The 16,727-nt window shown below is 41.1% G+C and overlaps 1 protein-coding gene across 5 annotated transcripts in view; it reads right to left on the bottom strand.

The window, feature by feature from the left end:
• PPP1R12A (protein phosphatase 1 regulatory subunit 12A) overlaps positions 1 to 16,727 on the bottom strand; it is a 122,615-nt gene that overhangs the window by 52,402 nt on the left and 53,486 nt on the right. For all 5 annotated transcript variants that reach the window (XM_077338898.1, XM_077338899.1, XM_077338900.1 and 2 more), the window contains 4 exons: positions 12,899 to 13,017; positions 5,922 to 6,081; positions 4,551 to 4,695; positions 172 to 246 (listed from right to left, as the gene is read on the bottom strand). In XM_077338898.1, the coding sequence (XP_077195013.1) occupies positions 172 to 246; positions 4,551 to 4,695; positions 5,922 to 6,081; positions 12,899 to 13,017 (499 nt within the window). The remainder of the gene's footprint in view (positions 1 to 171; positions 247 to 4,550; positions 4,696 to 5,921; positions 6,082 to 12,898; positions 13,018 to 16,727) is intronic.

Below are 16,727 nucleotides of genomic sequence, written 5' to 3' on the forward strand. Positions count from 1 at the left end.
AAGAGTACGAGGAAGCAGAACCAGGAAGGGCCTCTATCTAAAACCTTTAAAAGATAATGCTGGACAGTAGATGACAGTACAAAATAAGCCAGTGGTCTGACTCAGAGTAAGGCAGTTAAATTAAATACATTCAAAAGTTTATAGTTCTCTTGCAAGCCTAAAAAAGCTTACCATATTTTGTTTCTTTTGCAGTTCTTCTAAATATCCTAAAATGTCTTCATCTGCTACATCAAATGCAGTTTGACCCTGCAGGAGAACAAGCAATTTACTAAATATGAGACATTAAACTCATTAGGGATTATGATATCATTTAAACTGATCACATAATCATATGTACTACTACCAAGGAACCTAATTAAAAATAGTCAAGCCTAACAGACACCCTGCCTCCTACCATCCTGTATACATGCAAACAAAGTATTTTTATTATGTTGGAGAGATAATTTGAACTATTAGTTTGCATTTTAAATATTCTGACAATCTTGTAAACCTAGGTACAATTGTTCTGCAGGTAGTCTGGTAACCAGTGGTCTGACTAAAGGGGGATTTTTAAAAATCACTTTGTGAATTGGACTCATTCACTTAATTCTGTGCAGATAATTCTGTGATAATTTCGGAGACAGGAGATGAAAGATTCTTAATAAAAAATACATACAGCACATATTAGAAAAATAGCCTTTTGTACACTTCCTACTATATCCCACATAATTAGATATTAGGAGAAGAATTATTTTTTATATCTCACTTTTCACTGCCCGAAGAAGTCTCAAAGAGGCTTACAATCACCTTCTTTCCCCACAACAGACTATGAGATATGAGAAGCTGAGACACCTCTGACAGGACTACTTGGTCAAAACAGCATTATCAGGTCTATGATAATCCCAAGGTCACCCAGTTGGCTAAATGTGGAGGAGTGGAGAATCCAACCAGGTTCACCAGATCAGAATCTGCTGCTCTTAACCACTGCACCACGCGGACCCTCATATTAGATAATATACTGTATTTGAAAATAATACAATCCAAATCCACACAATGAAAGACAAGACAGTACAAAGTTTTATAAAGTAAATACATCTAGACAGGGGGGGATTCAAATACACATTTAAAACATAATCTTGTCTCTCAACTGTAAACGTTTAATTCCTAGCTTGCTTTTCACAGCTAAAGAGCACAACTTTTAACATTATTGATTTTTTATAAACTGTGTTTCATGAATGCAAATAAGCACTGCTGTGAAGTCTGAAATTTTTGAGGGCCAGCAGTGTGTCAAACTTGTCGTAATAGTTGTGATGTCATATTGACTGACTGGATTTTAGACACTACTGCCAAAACATCTATAATACAATTTTTATATTCAAGAACCCAATATAAAAATGAAGAGCAGTGCTGCTTTCAGAAAACCTAGTTCACATTCAATATTACAAGGAATTATTCAAGTAAACATGACATAATATTCATTATTAGCTGCCATTTACATTTCTCATAAATGTCATTGCTCATAGTACAAACTCTTTATGGTTTGAGCTCCATGTTTAGAGTTTATGTTTAGTATTATGATTATAATGAAGAGCAGAAGATGCTACAGCTGTGTAATTCAATGCTGAGATGTATGCTGGGCTGCTAACTTCTAGTTACTTCTCTCACATGCACAAATCTTGTAAGAAGGAAGTTTGAGATGCACACTGAATTTACATGTATCTTTAAGACACAGGTCTTGTTGCTTCATTCACCCAATACTCTTCTGGCTAGCATACTATTTTAACCAATATTCTTTCAAAATAAAAACAATGTATTACTGCAGTGTAAATACTAAAATATACAATATCTGAACACCGCTTGCGGCACCGCGGACTAAATAACGCCGTAAGGGCTGGGGGGGAGGAGTTAGGGCGGGCTGTGTCCGGGATGACGAAGGGTGCTGATTGGCCCCTCCTCCGGACTGACAATCAGAGGGCCCAATCAGCAGGCTCTTCACGCATGCTGATTGGGCCTTCCGATTGGCCTGCCGCCGCCAAGGCAGCAATTGCGAGCCGCCCACAGCATGGCTCGCAGTTGCTCCCTCGCAAAGCGCCTCCGATGCGTCAGGCTGCCGGCACGCCAGCAATTGCCTCCCTTCCAGAGCCTCCCCCGCAGCCGAGGCCCTGCTGCCAGCCGCGGCAGCGCCGCCAGCAGCTTTGCCCACCCTGCCTCAGGGGACGACACCTCGCCGCCGGCCCAGCCAGCCTCCAGCAGCTGCTGGCCGCCGCTGCAGCCCCGCTGACAAGCGTGCCCAACACCTGCAACAACACAGGTAGGGACCGCGCAGGGGGGAGACCTTGAGGAGCCGCCAGCCAACTTCATAGCCCCGCTAGTGCCCGCTGTATTTTAACTACAGTGGGCTTAATAACTAGTATTTGAATAAATCCCAAAAGTCCTATTCCTAATATGAGGATTCTTATATGAATCTACATCAGCTTTACACAGCCATCAGTTTTTTATTGTTGCTTTTTTGTCAACCATTCAAAACAAAAAGAAACAATGTGCTTCTCCCCTGGCCACTAATCTCATCTCATGCAGTAACATTTTAGCTATAGTCAGGATTACAATTTTTATCTATGCTTTCTCTCATCTTGCTTGCTTGCTTTCTTATACTGTCCGTCCTTGGGACTCAGGGAAGTTCACAGGAAACATGAGATCCAATATGACAGATATAACATAGACGCAGTAACTTAATATCAACAACAACCATAACATCAACAACATATAAACATTTAATTAGTCACAATTTAGCCATTAGCATTTTGGCCAAGGTGGCCAGATTGGAATTGCCCCACAATGTACCCATTGGGCATATCTAGAAAGAGGGGGTTCTGGAGGACCCAACAGATCTGCAGAGGCCATGGCGGGCCTTTCTGGGGCAGGGGAGAGCACTAGCAGGGGGAGTGCTGGCAGACTTCCTTGCCCGCGCCCCCATGCCTGAGGAGGGCAGGGCTCGCCTCCCTCGCCTCCCAGGCCCCTGTCCTAGTCGCGGCTTCTGCTTGCTGGCTGCCTAACTTCTCCCAGTCAGTTTAGTGGAACAGGGGGGATGTGACCAGGGGCGGGACAGCATACCTGATTGGGCATTTGTTGGCCGGACAGCCAATCAGATAAGCAATGAGTCCCAACTCCTCCCACCCCCCTTTCCCATTTTATGTATGGTACAGATTAACAACACCTGAGTAGTTTATGCAACTACAACACTGAGAAATTATGAAATGTTAGAACCTAAAAGTATTTTTACTATTTACTCTTTTTACTATTTTAACCATTTTCACTGAGTTTTTCTTGATAGAATTTTATATTTAAAATGTGTATACACACACATAGTTATATATAGTTATATATATATATGCATAGTTTTATATAGTTATATATATATAGTTATATACACGTATGTGTACACACACACACACACACACACACACACACACACCCCTTGCTCTCTCCTTGTTCATTTGCTAAACAGGCAAGTTCATTCTCTTGTTCAAAGCACTTTGTCACTAGAACTAGGGCACTTCAGCATACCAGCAGTGTACACATGCTTTGGGAATTTGCTACAAACAGATGTTGTTAGTCTTTAAAGTGCTACTGGACTCTTGCTCTTTTCTACTTCTACAATCTAACATAGCTACCCATCTTGGTTCAACACACATTGAGAGATATTGACATATGGCAGTGTAAAAGGCATGAGATGGGACCATATCACTATTAGCATAAAATATATGATAAAAGTTGGCTAGAATCACAGAGGACAAAAATGCATACCATTTCTATCTTATCCTTCTTCCAAGGAATTCAGAGTAACTTCAATGGAATTATACCCCTCTTATCCTGACAGTGACCCAATAAGGTAGGTTGGGCTAACACTATCTGAGCAAGTGAGTGGGAATTTGAATATAGGTCTTTCAGATTCAAGGACTATGCCACACTGCCTATCAACACACTTCCCATTCAATTTTACTTTCAACAATGACAAAACGCCATATAGAAATATAACAAATCCTTATCTATTGTTCCTCTTAATATTTGTGAAACAGCCTGTGGGGTGGAGAATGTCCTAGGTGTCTGAGATGGAATAGGGTCCTGCCCCTACAGCTCCCGCCCTCCGTTCCTAGAAGCTAGCCACTTTGCTCTCAGACGCTCCTGGAGCCAGCAGCAGGTAAGGCGAGAGGACCCTGGGTGGGGGCGAGCCCTCCATGCCCCTAACAAGCTCCTCCTGGCCTGCTAATGACCTCCCACCCTGCCTGCTGATGAACGCCTCCCGGCCTGCTGACTGCCTACTAAGGAGCTCTGCTCAAGCCACATGGCAGAGGGGCAGGACAAGGCTCTTTCAAAGCATTATATACTTGAAAGCTCTGCTGACATTATTGGTATCATGCTACCCCTCTTTTATGTAAACCTTGGCACATCTACAGGTATCTTAGTGTGCTTAAAACTTGCAGGAAAAGGCTTTGCGTAGAAGTGGCACAGCATTAAAATAATAACCCACATTGCCTTATGCTCACTGTGAAAAGATTATATGGAAGACCTACCACTTTATTGACAGCCTCCATATCACACAGGTTTTCCACTAATATTCGACATGCTTCTTCTTTACCCCAATGAGCAGCTGCATGAAGTGGCGTCCAGCCATCATAATCTTTAATATTTACATCATAGCCAGCCTGTATTAAAAGCCTGAAGAAAATATGATTAATTAGATTTTTAATGACAATATTATTAAACTGATAATTTTAATTTGCTTACGTTGGAATGTGTTACAGGATTTAATGAAATTTGAAATTATAGTTCTAACTCCTTCCCACCCTCCAACACTGATTTTTATACCACTGCAGATTTTTATTGAACTTAATGTTTGCTATACTTCTGGCAATTCATTTTCTAGAGAGATCTTGAAGGCCAACTAGCATACAAGTCATAGTGGTTCCAGGCATGCTATGAAAGGGAGATGAGTCACAGCCAACCCTTTCTTTGACTCCCATGTCACAACCAACTCTCAGCAGGTTACATTCACACTTTTAAAAACTTGGGAAATTATAACTAAAATATATCTCACCTCATCAGTTAAAATTAGGGTTCAGAAAATGTTCCTAAGTTTTTCAGTCACATTTTGCAAAATGCCAAATTTTATCCAAAACAGCACTGCTTTTACAGGCAAAAACAACAAGCAAAAGACAAAACAAAACAAAAAACTCTTTCACTGTGAAGCTGGGATCCCCTTACCCTCTCTTACCAAGGGGAGGGGGCCATAGGTTGAATAAATGAGGCTGATGTTAAACTATGAATTTTAAAAACGTAATGACTCTCGTGTATGTGTTTTTTAATTTTTTTTATAAGCCACCCTGGCCCCCTGGGGAAGGGAAGGGTATAAATCATCAGTAAACATAATAAACCTCAAGTTGTCAACTCACTCCCTACAACCGAACTGCAATCTGCCAATGAGGGTCAATCGGTTCAAAATGCACTCTGCCAATGAGGGACAATCAGCTCAAATTGCATGCAGACAATTTACTTCCAACCTGATTGACCCGCCAATAGGAGATGGCCCTCAGCCAGTAAAGGCCTACCTTGGTAGTTTAGCCCCAATCAGGAGGGAGCTTTCAGCAAGGAAAAAGGAAAAAATTTCCAAACAGAGGCTTTGCACTCTGCATAGCAATAAAATTAAAATGAATATTTTCTCCTCTGATTAAGCAATATTAAAAGAGATCTTAATTGGATTGGGATCTTTTGTTTTACAAAAAGCTTCTCCCTTTTGGTTCATCTCATTATTACAGCTCTTTTGAAATGCATGCATTACACAAAACGTATACTATTAACAGCTTAATGTGCATACTGGTTAAAAGGTTATACACACTCACACAAACACATACTTTTAAAAAATCCCAATTTGGAACTAAGCTTACTTTAAGACTTCCGTATACCCTTTAGCAGCTGCTACATGAAGTGCTGTCCCACCCGATTTTGCATGCCGAACATCATTTATATGACCACTGTTGAGCCATTGCCTTGCATCTCTAAGCATTATCCGTTCTTCTTCTTTGCGAGCTGCCTCTATATCGACCCCTAAAGTGAAAGACAGATTTTGTTATTGTGTGCAGTTTGTTAACATAGAAACAAATCAGCATTTGTGGAACATGTTACAATTCTTCCCTAAAGCACAGAATGTGCAAAACTGAGCACAGTAAACCCTACCACATAGTACAGGTTTCAACAGAGCATTTGAACCAGCAGTATACAGAAACAGAGATATACAAAAGGCACTCCAGTTGAGCCACTCAAGGGTTTCCCCCATTCCAGTCCATACTCTTGTAGATTAAAGTAGGAAGGCAAGGAGGGGCTTAGTAACATTTGGGGCTGAAAGACAGATATAAATCTTTCTTTTAAAATAGTGACTATGGCAAATTGTGTCATGCAAGAGAAGGAGGTTAAGTCCCCTCTGCAGGGTTGGACCTTTTTCAGTAATCTGGTTAGTCTGGGGCATCTGCAGACAGGCAAAGCTTAAAACCACAGGTTGAAATTGCAAACTGAGATCACTTTCTGAAAGACAGGCCAGATGAATATGACACAGAATCAAGAAAATAGCAGGTAGCAAATATGGTGAAACTGAAGAGCCAGAAAAGGGCCTTAAGAACTCAAAGCAAAGCAGGTCCCCATGGCTATGTCAACCAGCTCCATACTTCAGATTCGGAAGCCAAAAATTAATATCAGAGCACTAGTAATATTTTTAAAATACTGAAGCAGCCTACTTTTTACCAGACAGCAACACGATTAATTAATGACTTTCATAATATCCTATCATTAACAGTCTTGCTCAGGATCTACAAACTGAGGGTTGTAGCTTCTTTGAGTGACGTCCTTTTTTCCTACTGCCTTCAACTTCTCTTAGCATTCTTGTCTTTTCCAGGAACTGTTCCCTTCTCATAATGTGACCAACGTACATTAGTCATTTAGCTTCTAGGAAAAGTTCAGGCTTGATTTAATCTAAAACCCATTCCTTTGTTTTTTTGGCAGTCCATAGTATCCATGAAACTATCCCTCAAAGGAATCAACTTCCTATCATCTTTCTTCATTATCCAACTTTCACACTCTTATGTAATAATGGGAAATACTACGTATGATTTATCTTGATAGCCAACTAGCTCCTTCATGGCGGCCCTTCACCATCTCCTCCTTATTTCCCTTTTAGTTGATGATAGAGCAAGGAAAAGAAATTCCTTAATAAATACAGTTTCTTTGTCAACCTTAACATAATGTAATTCCCCAGTAGTCATTACTTTTGTTTTCTTGATGTTCAGCTGTAATCCTGCTTTAGCACTTCTTGCTTTAACCTTCACCAGTAGTATTTTCAAGTCTTCACTAAACTAACTACCATAATCTATAAGAAATGTCTCATCTACTTCATTTAGTAAGTTAAAATAGTACTCAACCTGCTATGCAGACAAAACCAAATACATCAAAACAAGAAGATTTAAAAAATACTACTATCCCCCCCCCAAGGGATAAAAAACAAAAGCAGATTGTAAATGACATATTAAGTGAATTCATGCCACAGAAACTGTATTAGGTAATAAGTAATTCCACAAATAAATTAATCCACTGTGCATATTTAATTTTTTTCTTTTAAAAAATTGAAAGTTTAAGAATACAAAAATAACAATTCTGTAAATGGTCTACAGAGGGCAATATTGTACCTCTTCATATGAGTTTTTCAGAATGAGTAATCCATATACAAGCTATTTAATCTTTCTCAGGTACACTAACAAAAGGTTTTTTTAAAAAAAATCAGTATTATGGATACCACTGCAGAAGAAATTTGCCACTTCCTTTACAAGTAAATCAGCAAAAAGATGCTTGCAGCACGAATTCAGCATTTCTTAAGAACAATGAACACAAGAGAGGTGATATAAATTTCCCTTCTCAGGACTCTTTCATCTTTACCCAAATGCATAACTAATAGAAACACAGCAGATTCAGCCATGGGGCAGGCAGAAATAAGTACAGAAATATGTACACTTGTTCTGGCTTCCACAAAGCTTTCAAAGGGAGATGAGGCTTGCCACATGGTTGGCAGCCCATTGGTATGTGATGCAGTTGCCATTTGCAATACTGTTAGTTAGAATTATTATTGTTTCATATGTGTTTGTCTTTCTGACATACTCATTTCTGTCATCTGTATGAAGGGTATTCTCAATGAGAGAGGAAGCAATCACATCTGCCCTGTAATTCTGTGAATAGAGTACTAGAACTGAGAGGGCCCACCAGTGCAGAGACTCTTGTATTTCTTATCCAGGCTACTGTAGGTGTGATGAACCAAGTGTGATGAACAATACAGAGAGAGGAGTAGATGCATATAATAATAAGCCAGGAATCGCAGATGAATAACCAAGGGGGTTGTGTGGACAGATAAAGCAGAACAAGATGATGGTGGCCTGAATGTATATTCTTCCATTATCTCACTGTTTTTCCTGAGTTAGTTTAGTTAGTTAAATAAATAAAGGCTGGGCATTTAAGGTGGGCACCAGTCAAACCTTAAACAGAGCAATCTAAAAAGCAAGATACCACCACTTAAAAAGCTCAATCTTTAGGTATTAGTTGCCTTGCTTCTGCAACAGGGGCATGGAGAGCATCTTAATTAGCAGGCTACATGGTGTAGGAGATTTTATTTTCAGTCCCCAAATATAAAGCTAAAAAAATAGCACTCTAAATTGAGCCAGTCATAAAACAGGACTGCACTTCTTAATTGTTGCTTACTAAGTTGTCACGTGTGCAGTCACACATTAATATTATGCATGTGCAGGCATACCACAGAGAGGTTTCTGAGCTCAAAGAACAACTAAGGGCACTCAACGCCCCTCCTGCATGCTGTTTCCCACCTTTTGCAGCATAATAAAGAGGAGGACAAAGTGCCCTCCCCTTAGATCCTTATTGCTACTGCCAAAATGGGGCAAGTTATTCAGGGATAGCAATATATAAATACAATAATAAATAAAAATAAAGTTGTCAGATTTTATTAAAAGCTCCTGGGGGGGGGGGTTTGAGGGAGGGATGTGTGACTGCACAGGTGACCACTTCATGAACAATATTGACAGGTCACTGTAGTTCTATTTTCAGTGTTGTGGTACCTGTGTAATCCCACATGGGAGAGTAGCAAACTGACTTGCCAGTCTTAGGAAGGTGAGTGTGAACAGAGTTGAATAGAGACTGGAGGACTGCCCTTTCCACTGCTGCATCTCTCATGACATCCGTATCCATAATGCTTTGTGAAGTTGAAGAAGGAAGACCACTTTGCAGCCTTGCATAGGTAGTAAATGAAGAGACCACTGTCTGGGAGCAGCATATCTAGGAGATTTCCACTACACGCCCCCAAAGGTCATTAAGATTATCTGACCAAAACCTGCCCAGAATCCACAGCCCCCAAAAAGAGAAAACAGCCTCGACCCGAGCCAGGGCATTTATGGCCTTGGTACCAGCCTGGTAGAACACTCCTGTCAAGACAGATCAGGGCCCTTCAGTGCTGGCCTCACTGCTTCAAATTTAGAGACTTGCCCTCTGAAGAGTTAAGCCTCTCACCACCTAGACCAGTACTAGTTGGGGGATATGGAAATAGAATATTTCTATCGTACTTATATATGACTAGGGGCCAAGCCCATTGCATTTAGGAATAAAAAAGACACTAGATTTAGGGGTAGTGGTGGAAGAACTCTGTGGATGGCCTCTCCCTCCCCCCAGGACCTGGAAAGGCTGCAGGCTGGAGGCCCCCAGGAAGGGAACTCACCAGTAGGGGCAGCTCTCATGCAGCAGGGATCTGCAGCCTCTGAGCCTCAGAGGGAAGTAGAAGGAAGAGGGGGGTGGTCAGGGTTGGGGGACAGAAGGCGATTGGTTGGCTGCTGTAAAATTATAGCAATTGTTTAATTAATATGGCAGACAGAAAGTGTAATTTCTGGCAATGCGCTCCCCCACATGCAACCAGCTGGGTGACCTTGGGCTCGCCACGGCACTGATAAAACTGTTCTGACCAAGCAGTGATATCAGCGCTCTCTCAGCCTCACCCACCCCACAGGGTGTCTGTTGTGGGGAGAGGAATGGGAAGGCGACTGTAAGCCGCTTTGAGCCTCCTTCGGGTAGCGAAAAGCGGCATATAAGAACAAACTCTTCTTCTTCTTCAATGTGTTATGTTTATTTTTATTGCCAGGACCCTTTCTGGCAGTGGGAAAGCTCTACTTGAGGTTTTGGCTTCGTATTTGATGCGATTAACCAGTTGCTGAGGTACAGATATATCTTGTATTTGTTGGTAAATCCACCTTGGTGAAAGGATCAACAAACACTTCAAAAGAGCAAGGAGGGGAACCCTAAAGAGCACATGGGCCACCCTAATCACTGAAGACTCTGTCAAACAGCCATTAAGGGACTCTATCCGCAGGGATCTCTTGTGGAATAAGCCAATTTGAACATCGATAAAAGGCTATGATTTCTAATTAGGAAATTATATTCTTACACAAGCTGTCAGGTAAGGCTTACTCTCTAGGGAAACCTAACACTAAGAATTGCAAGGGTGTTAAACAAGGTTGTACATTGGCTCTCTTCTTATTCAACCTTTTTTGAATGATCTTGCCCCATCATTACTCAATATAGATGGCCACTGTCCTAAACTTGGCCCTTTGCAGATCCCACTTTTGCTGCATGCCAATGATGCTGTCATCATGTCCTGTTCACGAGTTGGCCTGAAGCGCCTCCTTAACCACTGCCAAGGACAGTGTGAAACTAACAGGCTCGTACTAACCTATGGGAAGTCCAAACTTTAGTTCTTGCAAAATCATGGAAACCTTTCCTCAGCCAGCAGTGGACTATGCTCGCCCTAGACAAGGCAGATTCACTGGTACTGGCACTGAATTTAGCAAAATGGCTATTGGCCATATATCAACCACTTTGGATCTCTATCCCTGTGAGGTAGAGGCACAAAGCCATTACCCCCAAGAGTTTGCAAGCAGCTTTTTGTTCTTCCCTCAATTTCTGAGGTGATTTGGTGGCAAAACTGAGTAACATCAAGATCCTCTATTTCAGTGGTCACCAACCTTTTTATCACCGGGGACCACTCAACACAGGGGACCACTCTCCGGGGACCACTCAATGCCTTTTACTGAGGTCCGGTGGGGGGGTAGTTTACTCCTCTACTCTCAACCACTGCCCTAACGCTCTCTGATCTCTATGGTAATGTTTAAACATCCCTTCAAAATAAGATACAGACACGCCACAACAATGAACATAAGGAACATTTTATTTTCATGGAAATTTTAACTCATGACAATGACAAATCAATGGGAACCCTGAGCTTGTTTCTCTGCAACGAGATAGTCCCATCTGGGAGTGATGGGAGACAATGACACCCAAAGTGTGTTGTAAAGGGCCGGGGGGGATGAAGTAAAGGGCCGGGGGGGGGAGAGAGAAGGCGTCCTTCGGGGCCCACCTCTAATTAGTCGAAGGACCACATGTGGTCCGCAGCTCACAGGTTGGGGATTGCTACTCTATTTGACTGAGAAGATAAACTCAGTGATTATGTCTCACCTTCATTTGCTTATTTATTATATATTTATGTATATAACACTCGTGGTGGGTTACAAGTTGTCCTGCCCTGATTTAAAATTTTTTACAGATGGTATGTAACACCTAAACTGTTGGGTCATATATCTGGAGGCTATGATCCCAAATGATGGAAATGTAAAAATAAGGTGGGTTCGTGTAAAAAAAAATGCAGAAATCCATGCCATCTTAGAAGAAATGTTAAATATCAAATTCCTGTTGTGTCCCAAATTTATGTTATTGAATATAATCCCAGACAATCTGACGCACAAAGCAGGAGATTTTTTCTTTTATGCGACTACGGCTGTGAGGATGGTGGCAGCAAGATGATGGAGACAAAAAGATATTCCAAAAATAGCAGACTGGATTGAAAAACTGGGGGATCTGACAAAAGTGGCAAAACTCACTAGCTTAGTTAACAACAGACCTGCAGAAGAATTTGAAGAACATTTCGGTTACCTTACAAGGTATTTAGTCAGATAGTTAAATCTGTAATGCTTTTTCTAATCTGTATAAGCTTTCTTAATTCTTTCTGTTCATTTCTCTTTTAAATTTAATAAAAGCTGGTGAAAAGCAGCAGTTCAAAATAAAAAGTCCTGCCAAACCCTGGCAAGGCAAAGGCTGGAGCTGCTCAGGGTGGCGGGAGCAGTGGTGGGGGCTCCTTCTCTCCTCTCCCCACTGCCATCTCCCCAGCTGCAGCCCCTGGCCCTCCATCCTCCCTCCCAGCTCCAGCCACCTGCCCACCTTAGCAGTGGCTGGCATTTCTTCCATATGGAAGAAGTTGGTGGGGGATGCGGCCTGGGGAGGGACAAAACCTGATTGGCTGCCCATTGGACGGATGGACAATCAGGTTGGAGGAGGAGATAGTCAGGAGCTGGACAGCCAACCTGATGGGCTTCATTGTTTATCAGCCAAACCCCTCCTAGGACCCCTTACCGGCTTTTTTATAATGGTTACACATAAAAATGAAATGTTCTGGTTCCATTCCTGATAAGTGCTGTATTGTATCATCACATCAAATCACAAACAACTTTGTTCTTTAATTAGCATAAACTAATATTGCAGCTGTGCATACATTCTGTTTTTCTCCAAGAGAACTTCTAAGTCCCAGCAGTTGTTGGTCATGCAAGCACATACATTAAAAGGTATGATCAAGACAAAAATTAGGACACGAGAACTTGCCCTCAATTTAGTCACTTATAGTTTATGACCCCAACACAGGAAATTCACTTGTATAAAAAAAAATCAAGGATGTACTTAAAATGTCTTTTAAGAACTAAACTCCATTAAACACTTAAGTTACCTTGTCGGTTCACTTCATTTTGAAGCAATTCCTCCATTGCCTCTTCCTCAGCAATATCTAATGGAGTGTCTCCTTCACTATTGACTGCTCCTACATGTGCTCCTTGACTAATTAAATATCTGTAAGAGAAGACAGAATTTATGGCTAACAACGCACACTTGGGTATCTCAGTAAAAATGAAGCATTTAAACTACGCATACACCAAAAAGACAGTCTTTTGCAGATCAGTTTCCTAGTGTATTAGGCATACAATTTATTAACATTTAAATAACACATTGATGTTTTTACTCATGCAACAAGAACAGAAAAGCAACATCACTTTCTAAATTATTTCTTTTATATTGTGTAGCCTTGAATCTCGGTGAGAACGGTGAACTAATCAATAGCATTCACTGAATTCACCTACATTAGGACTGATAGAACTATTAACAGGTATAAAATAAGCATTTTAATGGTTCCTTATAACTATCCTAAGAGCCTCTTGTGGTGCAGAGTGGTAAGGCAGCAGACATGCAGTCTGAAAGCTCTGCCCATGAGGCTGGTAGTTCAATCCCAGCAGCCGGCTCAAGGTTGACTCAGCCTTCCATCCTTCCGAGGTCGGTAAAATGAGTACCCAGCTTGCTGGGGGGTAAACGTTAATGACTGGGGAAGGCACTGGCAAGCCACCCCGTATTGAGTCTGCCATGAATACGCTAGAGGGTGTCACCCCAAGGGTCAAACAGGACCCGGTGCTTGCAGAGGGGATACCTTTCACCTTTATAACTATCCAAATTTTAACACACTTTTCATTACACGAAGATTCAAATGATTTAATATTTATACAAAGCAGTTAAAAACTTATATCAGTTCCCAGGAGAATCTAGCAGTGTCCCGTTTCCACATTACATTTCCTAATAATAAAAAATCCCAAATGGTAAAATCCATGGTAATACACTTGATTCATGCAACATTAGTAAAACCCATTTAACAAAAATATTTTCACAGTGTTCTCTTCCTTCCCCGATTAACAACAAAACTTCCTGAAATATAAGGCAAGTTAACAAACTGAGCAGTGTTCAATGTTCCCTCTTACTTCGGCCTAGAGTAAAACAAACAGATCAAAAGAAGGGTTACAAAGAGAATGGGGAAGGGCACTGCTGTCTGCAATGATTCCCAACATTGACAGAACACCACTGGAACTGGCAGTCCAATTACCTGTCCCAAGTAATCCATTAAGGCCTAAATTCCAGGCTGAAATCTCCACTCCTCTACAGAAGTTTGCTGGATGGCTTAGAAGAAATTACACCTGCTCAGCCTAATCTATATAACAGGGCTGATACGAGGATAAAGAGAGAGAGATTCAGAGAGGGGTTGCCATTGTCTGTATCTGCATAGAAAACCCAGCATTCCTTAGCGGTCTCCCATCCAAACACTGACCAGGGCTGACACTGCTTACTTTGTAGGATCAAGTCAAGACAAGCAAAGCACAGAGACCTAACATTTCTAAAAATGTGAAACCACCAGCATGGGGGATCACCACCCCCTCCAAGTTTTTTGTGAAATGGAAATTAGGAGGGGAGGGAATAAAATATATGCAATAATATGTCTGTACTTTAGAATGCTGCAAACTGTCCCACTCTATACTGTCTTAGTAAATATGTTTTAATTTTTGCCAACAGAGAGGAAAGGGAAAATAAAAAGTGCAGGTAAAATAATCTTCTGTAGTAAATAAAAAATTATTATTTGGAAAGAAACACTCTCATACTACCAGCATATCAAGTTATAGCAAACATCAAACTCTATATTAACTGTTGTCAAATAATTTCCATTTAAATAAAGGTATTCTTGAAAGTATGCCCTACATGGTTACAGTATAGTTATTATAACATAATACTTTAGATTGTCTTCTATAGAAATTTCATACCACACCAAAAATATTCATGATATGTAAAAGCATGCCTTCAAATAATTTCATTTATTCTAAAGGGGAAGGAGGAATAACTGGAGTCTTTATAGTGTTCTCAAGAATTTCCTAAGCTTTTGACTAGAAAAGCTAGAACTTGGTATCTTTTTATACTGAATAACATATCAGGGTCAATACAGACTCCTTTTAATTTTCTTGCTATATTAATTTTTCTGTGATTAGAAAATGTGAGCCATACTCACGTTTCAGTGAAAAAAGTATATCATCCGCCCACTAAAACTATAAAATAATTCCCCAATACCTTTATCATATACATCTTGTTATAAAAATCTTTCTCAGGTACTATCCTGCTTGTTTACAATGGCAATAATAGTTTTGGTATTCTGAATGTCTTACTTGCTCAGTAATTTGGCTATACAAGGGACAAGTGAGTAGTGTGAGTAGTGCTGCCAGGTCTTCTGGTCTGGATCACAGTCCCCCCAGATGCACCTCCTCCCTCTCCCACTCACCAGAACCTAGAAGAATGTTGCAATGTCATCAAGAAATGATGGCAGCATGTTGGGGTCATCGGGGGGGGGGGGTGATGCACCTGGTTTTGAGAAGAACTCTATGCTTAGAAACAAATTCTACCATAGAGGTTTGCCCAAAAGCCAGAGCATCACCCCTCAACATCTCTAGCATCATTTCGAGGTGACATCAGGGAGCCCCTGGAAAAAAAACACACACACACACACATCCCTTGCTGCAAGCATGGATGGACTTGGCAATATTACACATGAAGAAACAGTAATAAGCCTGGTAGGAAACTCCCCTTATTTTTTTCCCCTGAGGGTCCCCCTCCCCCACTGCAACTTTTGTGGAGCTCTGAAAAAAACTACTATGTTATATTATCTAATTTGGAATAAATAACTCCATTCAAAAGTGCTGGGCTTTCATTGCCCTTTTTTGTTGTTGTTTCCCTTCCATTGGGAAAAATGGAGGATTGTGGCACCTCTTTCGAGCAGCTGTAACAGACCCTATAAATCTACTCCTCTCCAAAACTTGGAGGGCAGGTAGTCAGCTGGAGATTCCTGCTGGGGGAGGGGGGGGTCTACATCAAAAACATCACACACCAAAACAGTTCCTTTAGCTCCCAGGAGTTTATGCCAGTTTATGGACCACAAACTGAATCACACATTTTCCTGGTTTGTGCCCATCCGAAGCCCTTAGCCAAGCAGCATAGAGAAAAATGTGATAAAACAAAATAGTTTTTAAAAGAAGCAGCAGCCCACAGTACATTTTTGTAAGCTTTTTCTAGGGGATGCTTGAATTACTGTACAGTAGTCAGTGACCTACTAGTAGCTTGAAAGGTACTGGTAAACCCCTACTCTAATGTGAGATAGCCAGTTATACAAATTTTAAAAAATTACGTTTCTTGTGCAGGAATGTTTATTTGTTTATTTATTATATTTATATACCGCCCTTCCCTGAGACTCAGGGTGGTTTTCATGGAACTGGAGAGAAAAAAAACAGTACAGATAACATGATAAATAGAAAAATAGTGAAACAGTCATAACAGGAGAACAGTAACATAATGGAACAGAGCTGATGAGAACATCCAATTTTAATGGTAACATACTGACAGCCCTGTAGGATGGACATGTCAGTGGTGGTTCTCATGGGAGGGGAGGCTCAGGGGCCAATGGGAACTGATTGAATTCAGGTCGACCTCAACCAAAAGCCTGGCAGAAGTGCTCCCTTTTGCAGGCCTTAAGGAACTGTTTTAGCTCTGCTAGAGCTCTGATCTAGGAGCTCGTTCCACCAGGTGGGGGCCAGGATGGAGAAAGCTCTGGCCCTGGTTGAAGTGAAGCAATCTTCCCTGGGACCAGGGATCACTAAGCAGTTGGTAGTAGCAGAGTGTAAGGCTCTCTGAGGGGTGTAGGCAGT

Source organism: Paroedura picta, chromosome 5, assembly GCF_049243985.1.
Source record: "Paroedura picta isolate Pp20150507F chromosome 5, Ppicta_v3.0, whole genome shotgun sequence".
Taxonomy (NCBI): Eukaryota; Metazoa; Chordata; class Lepidosauria; order Squamata; family Gekkonidae; genus Paroedura; species Paroedura picta.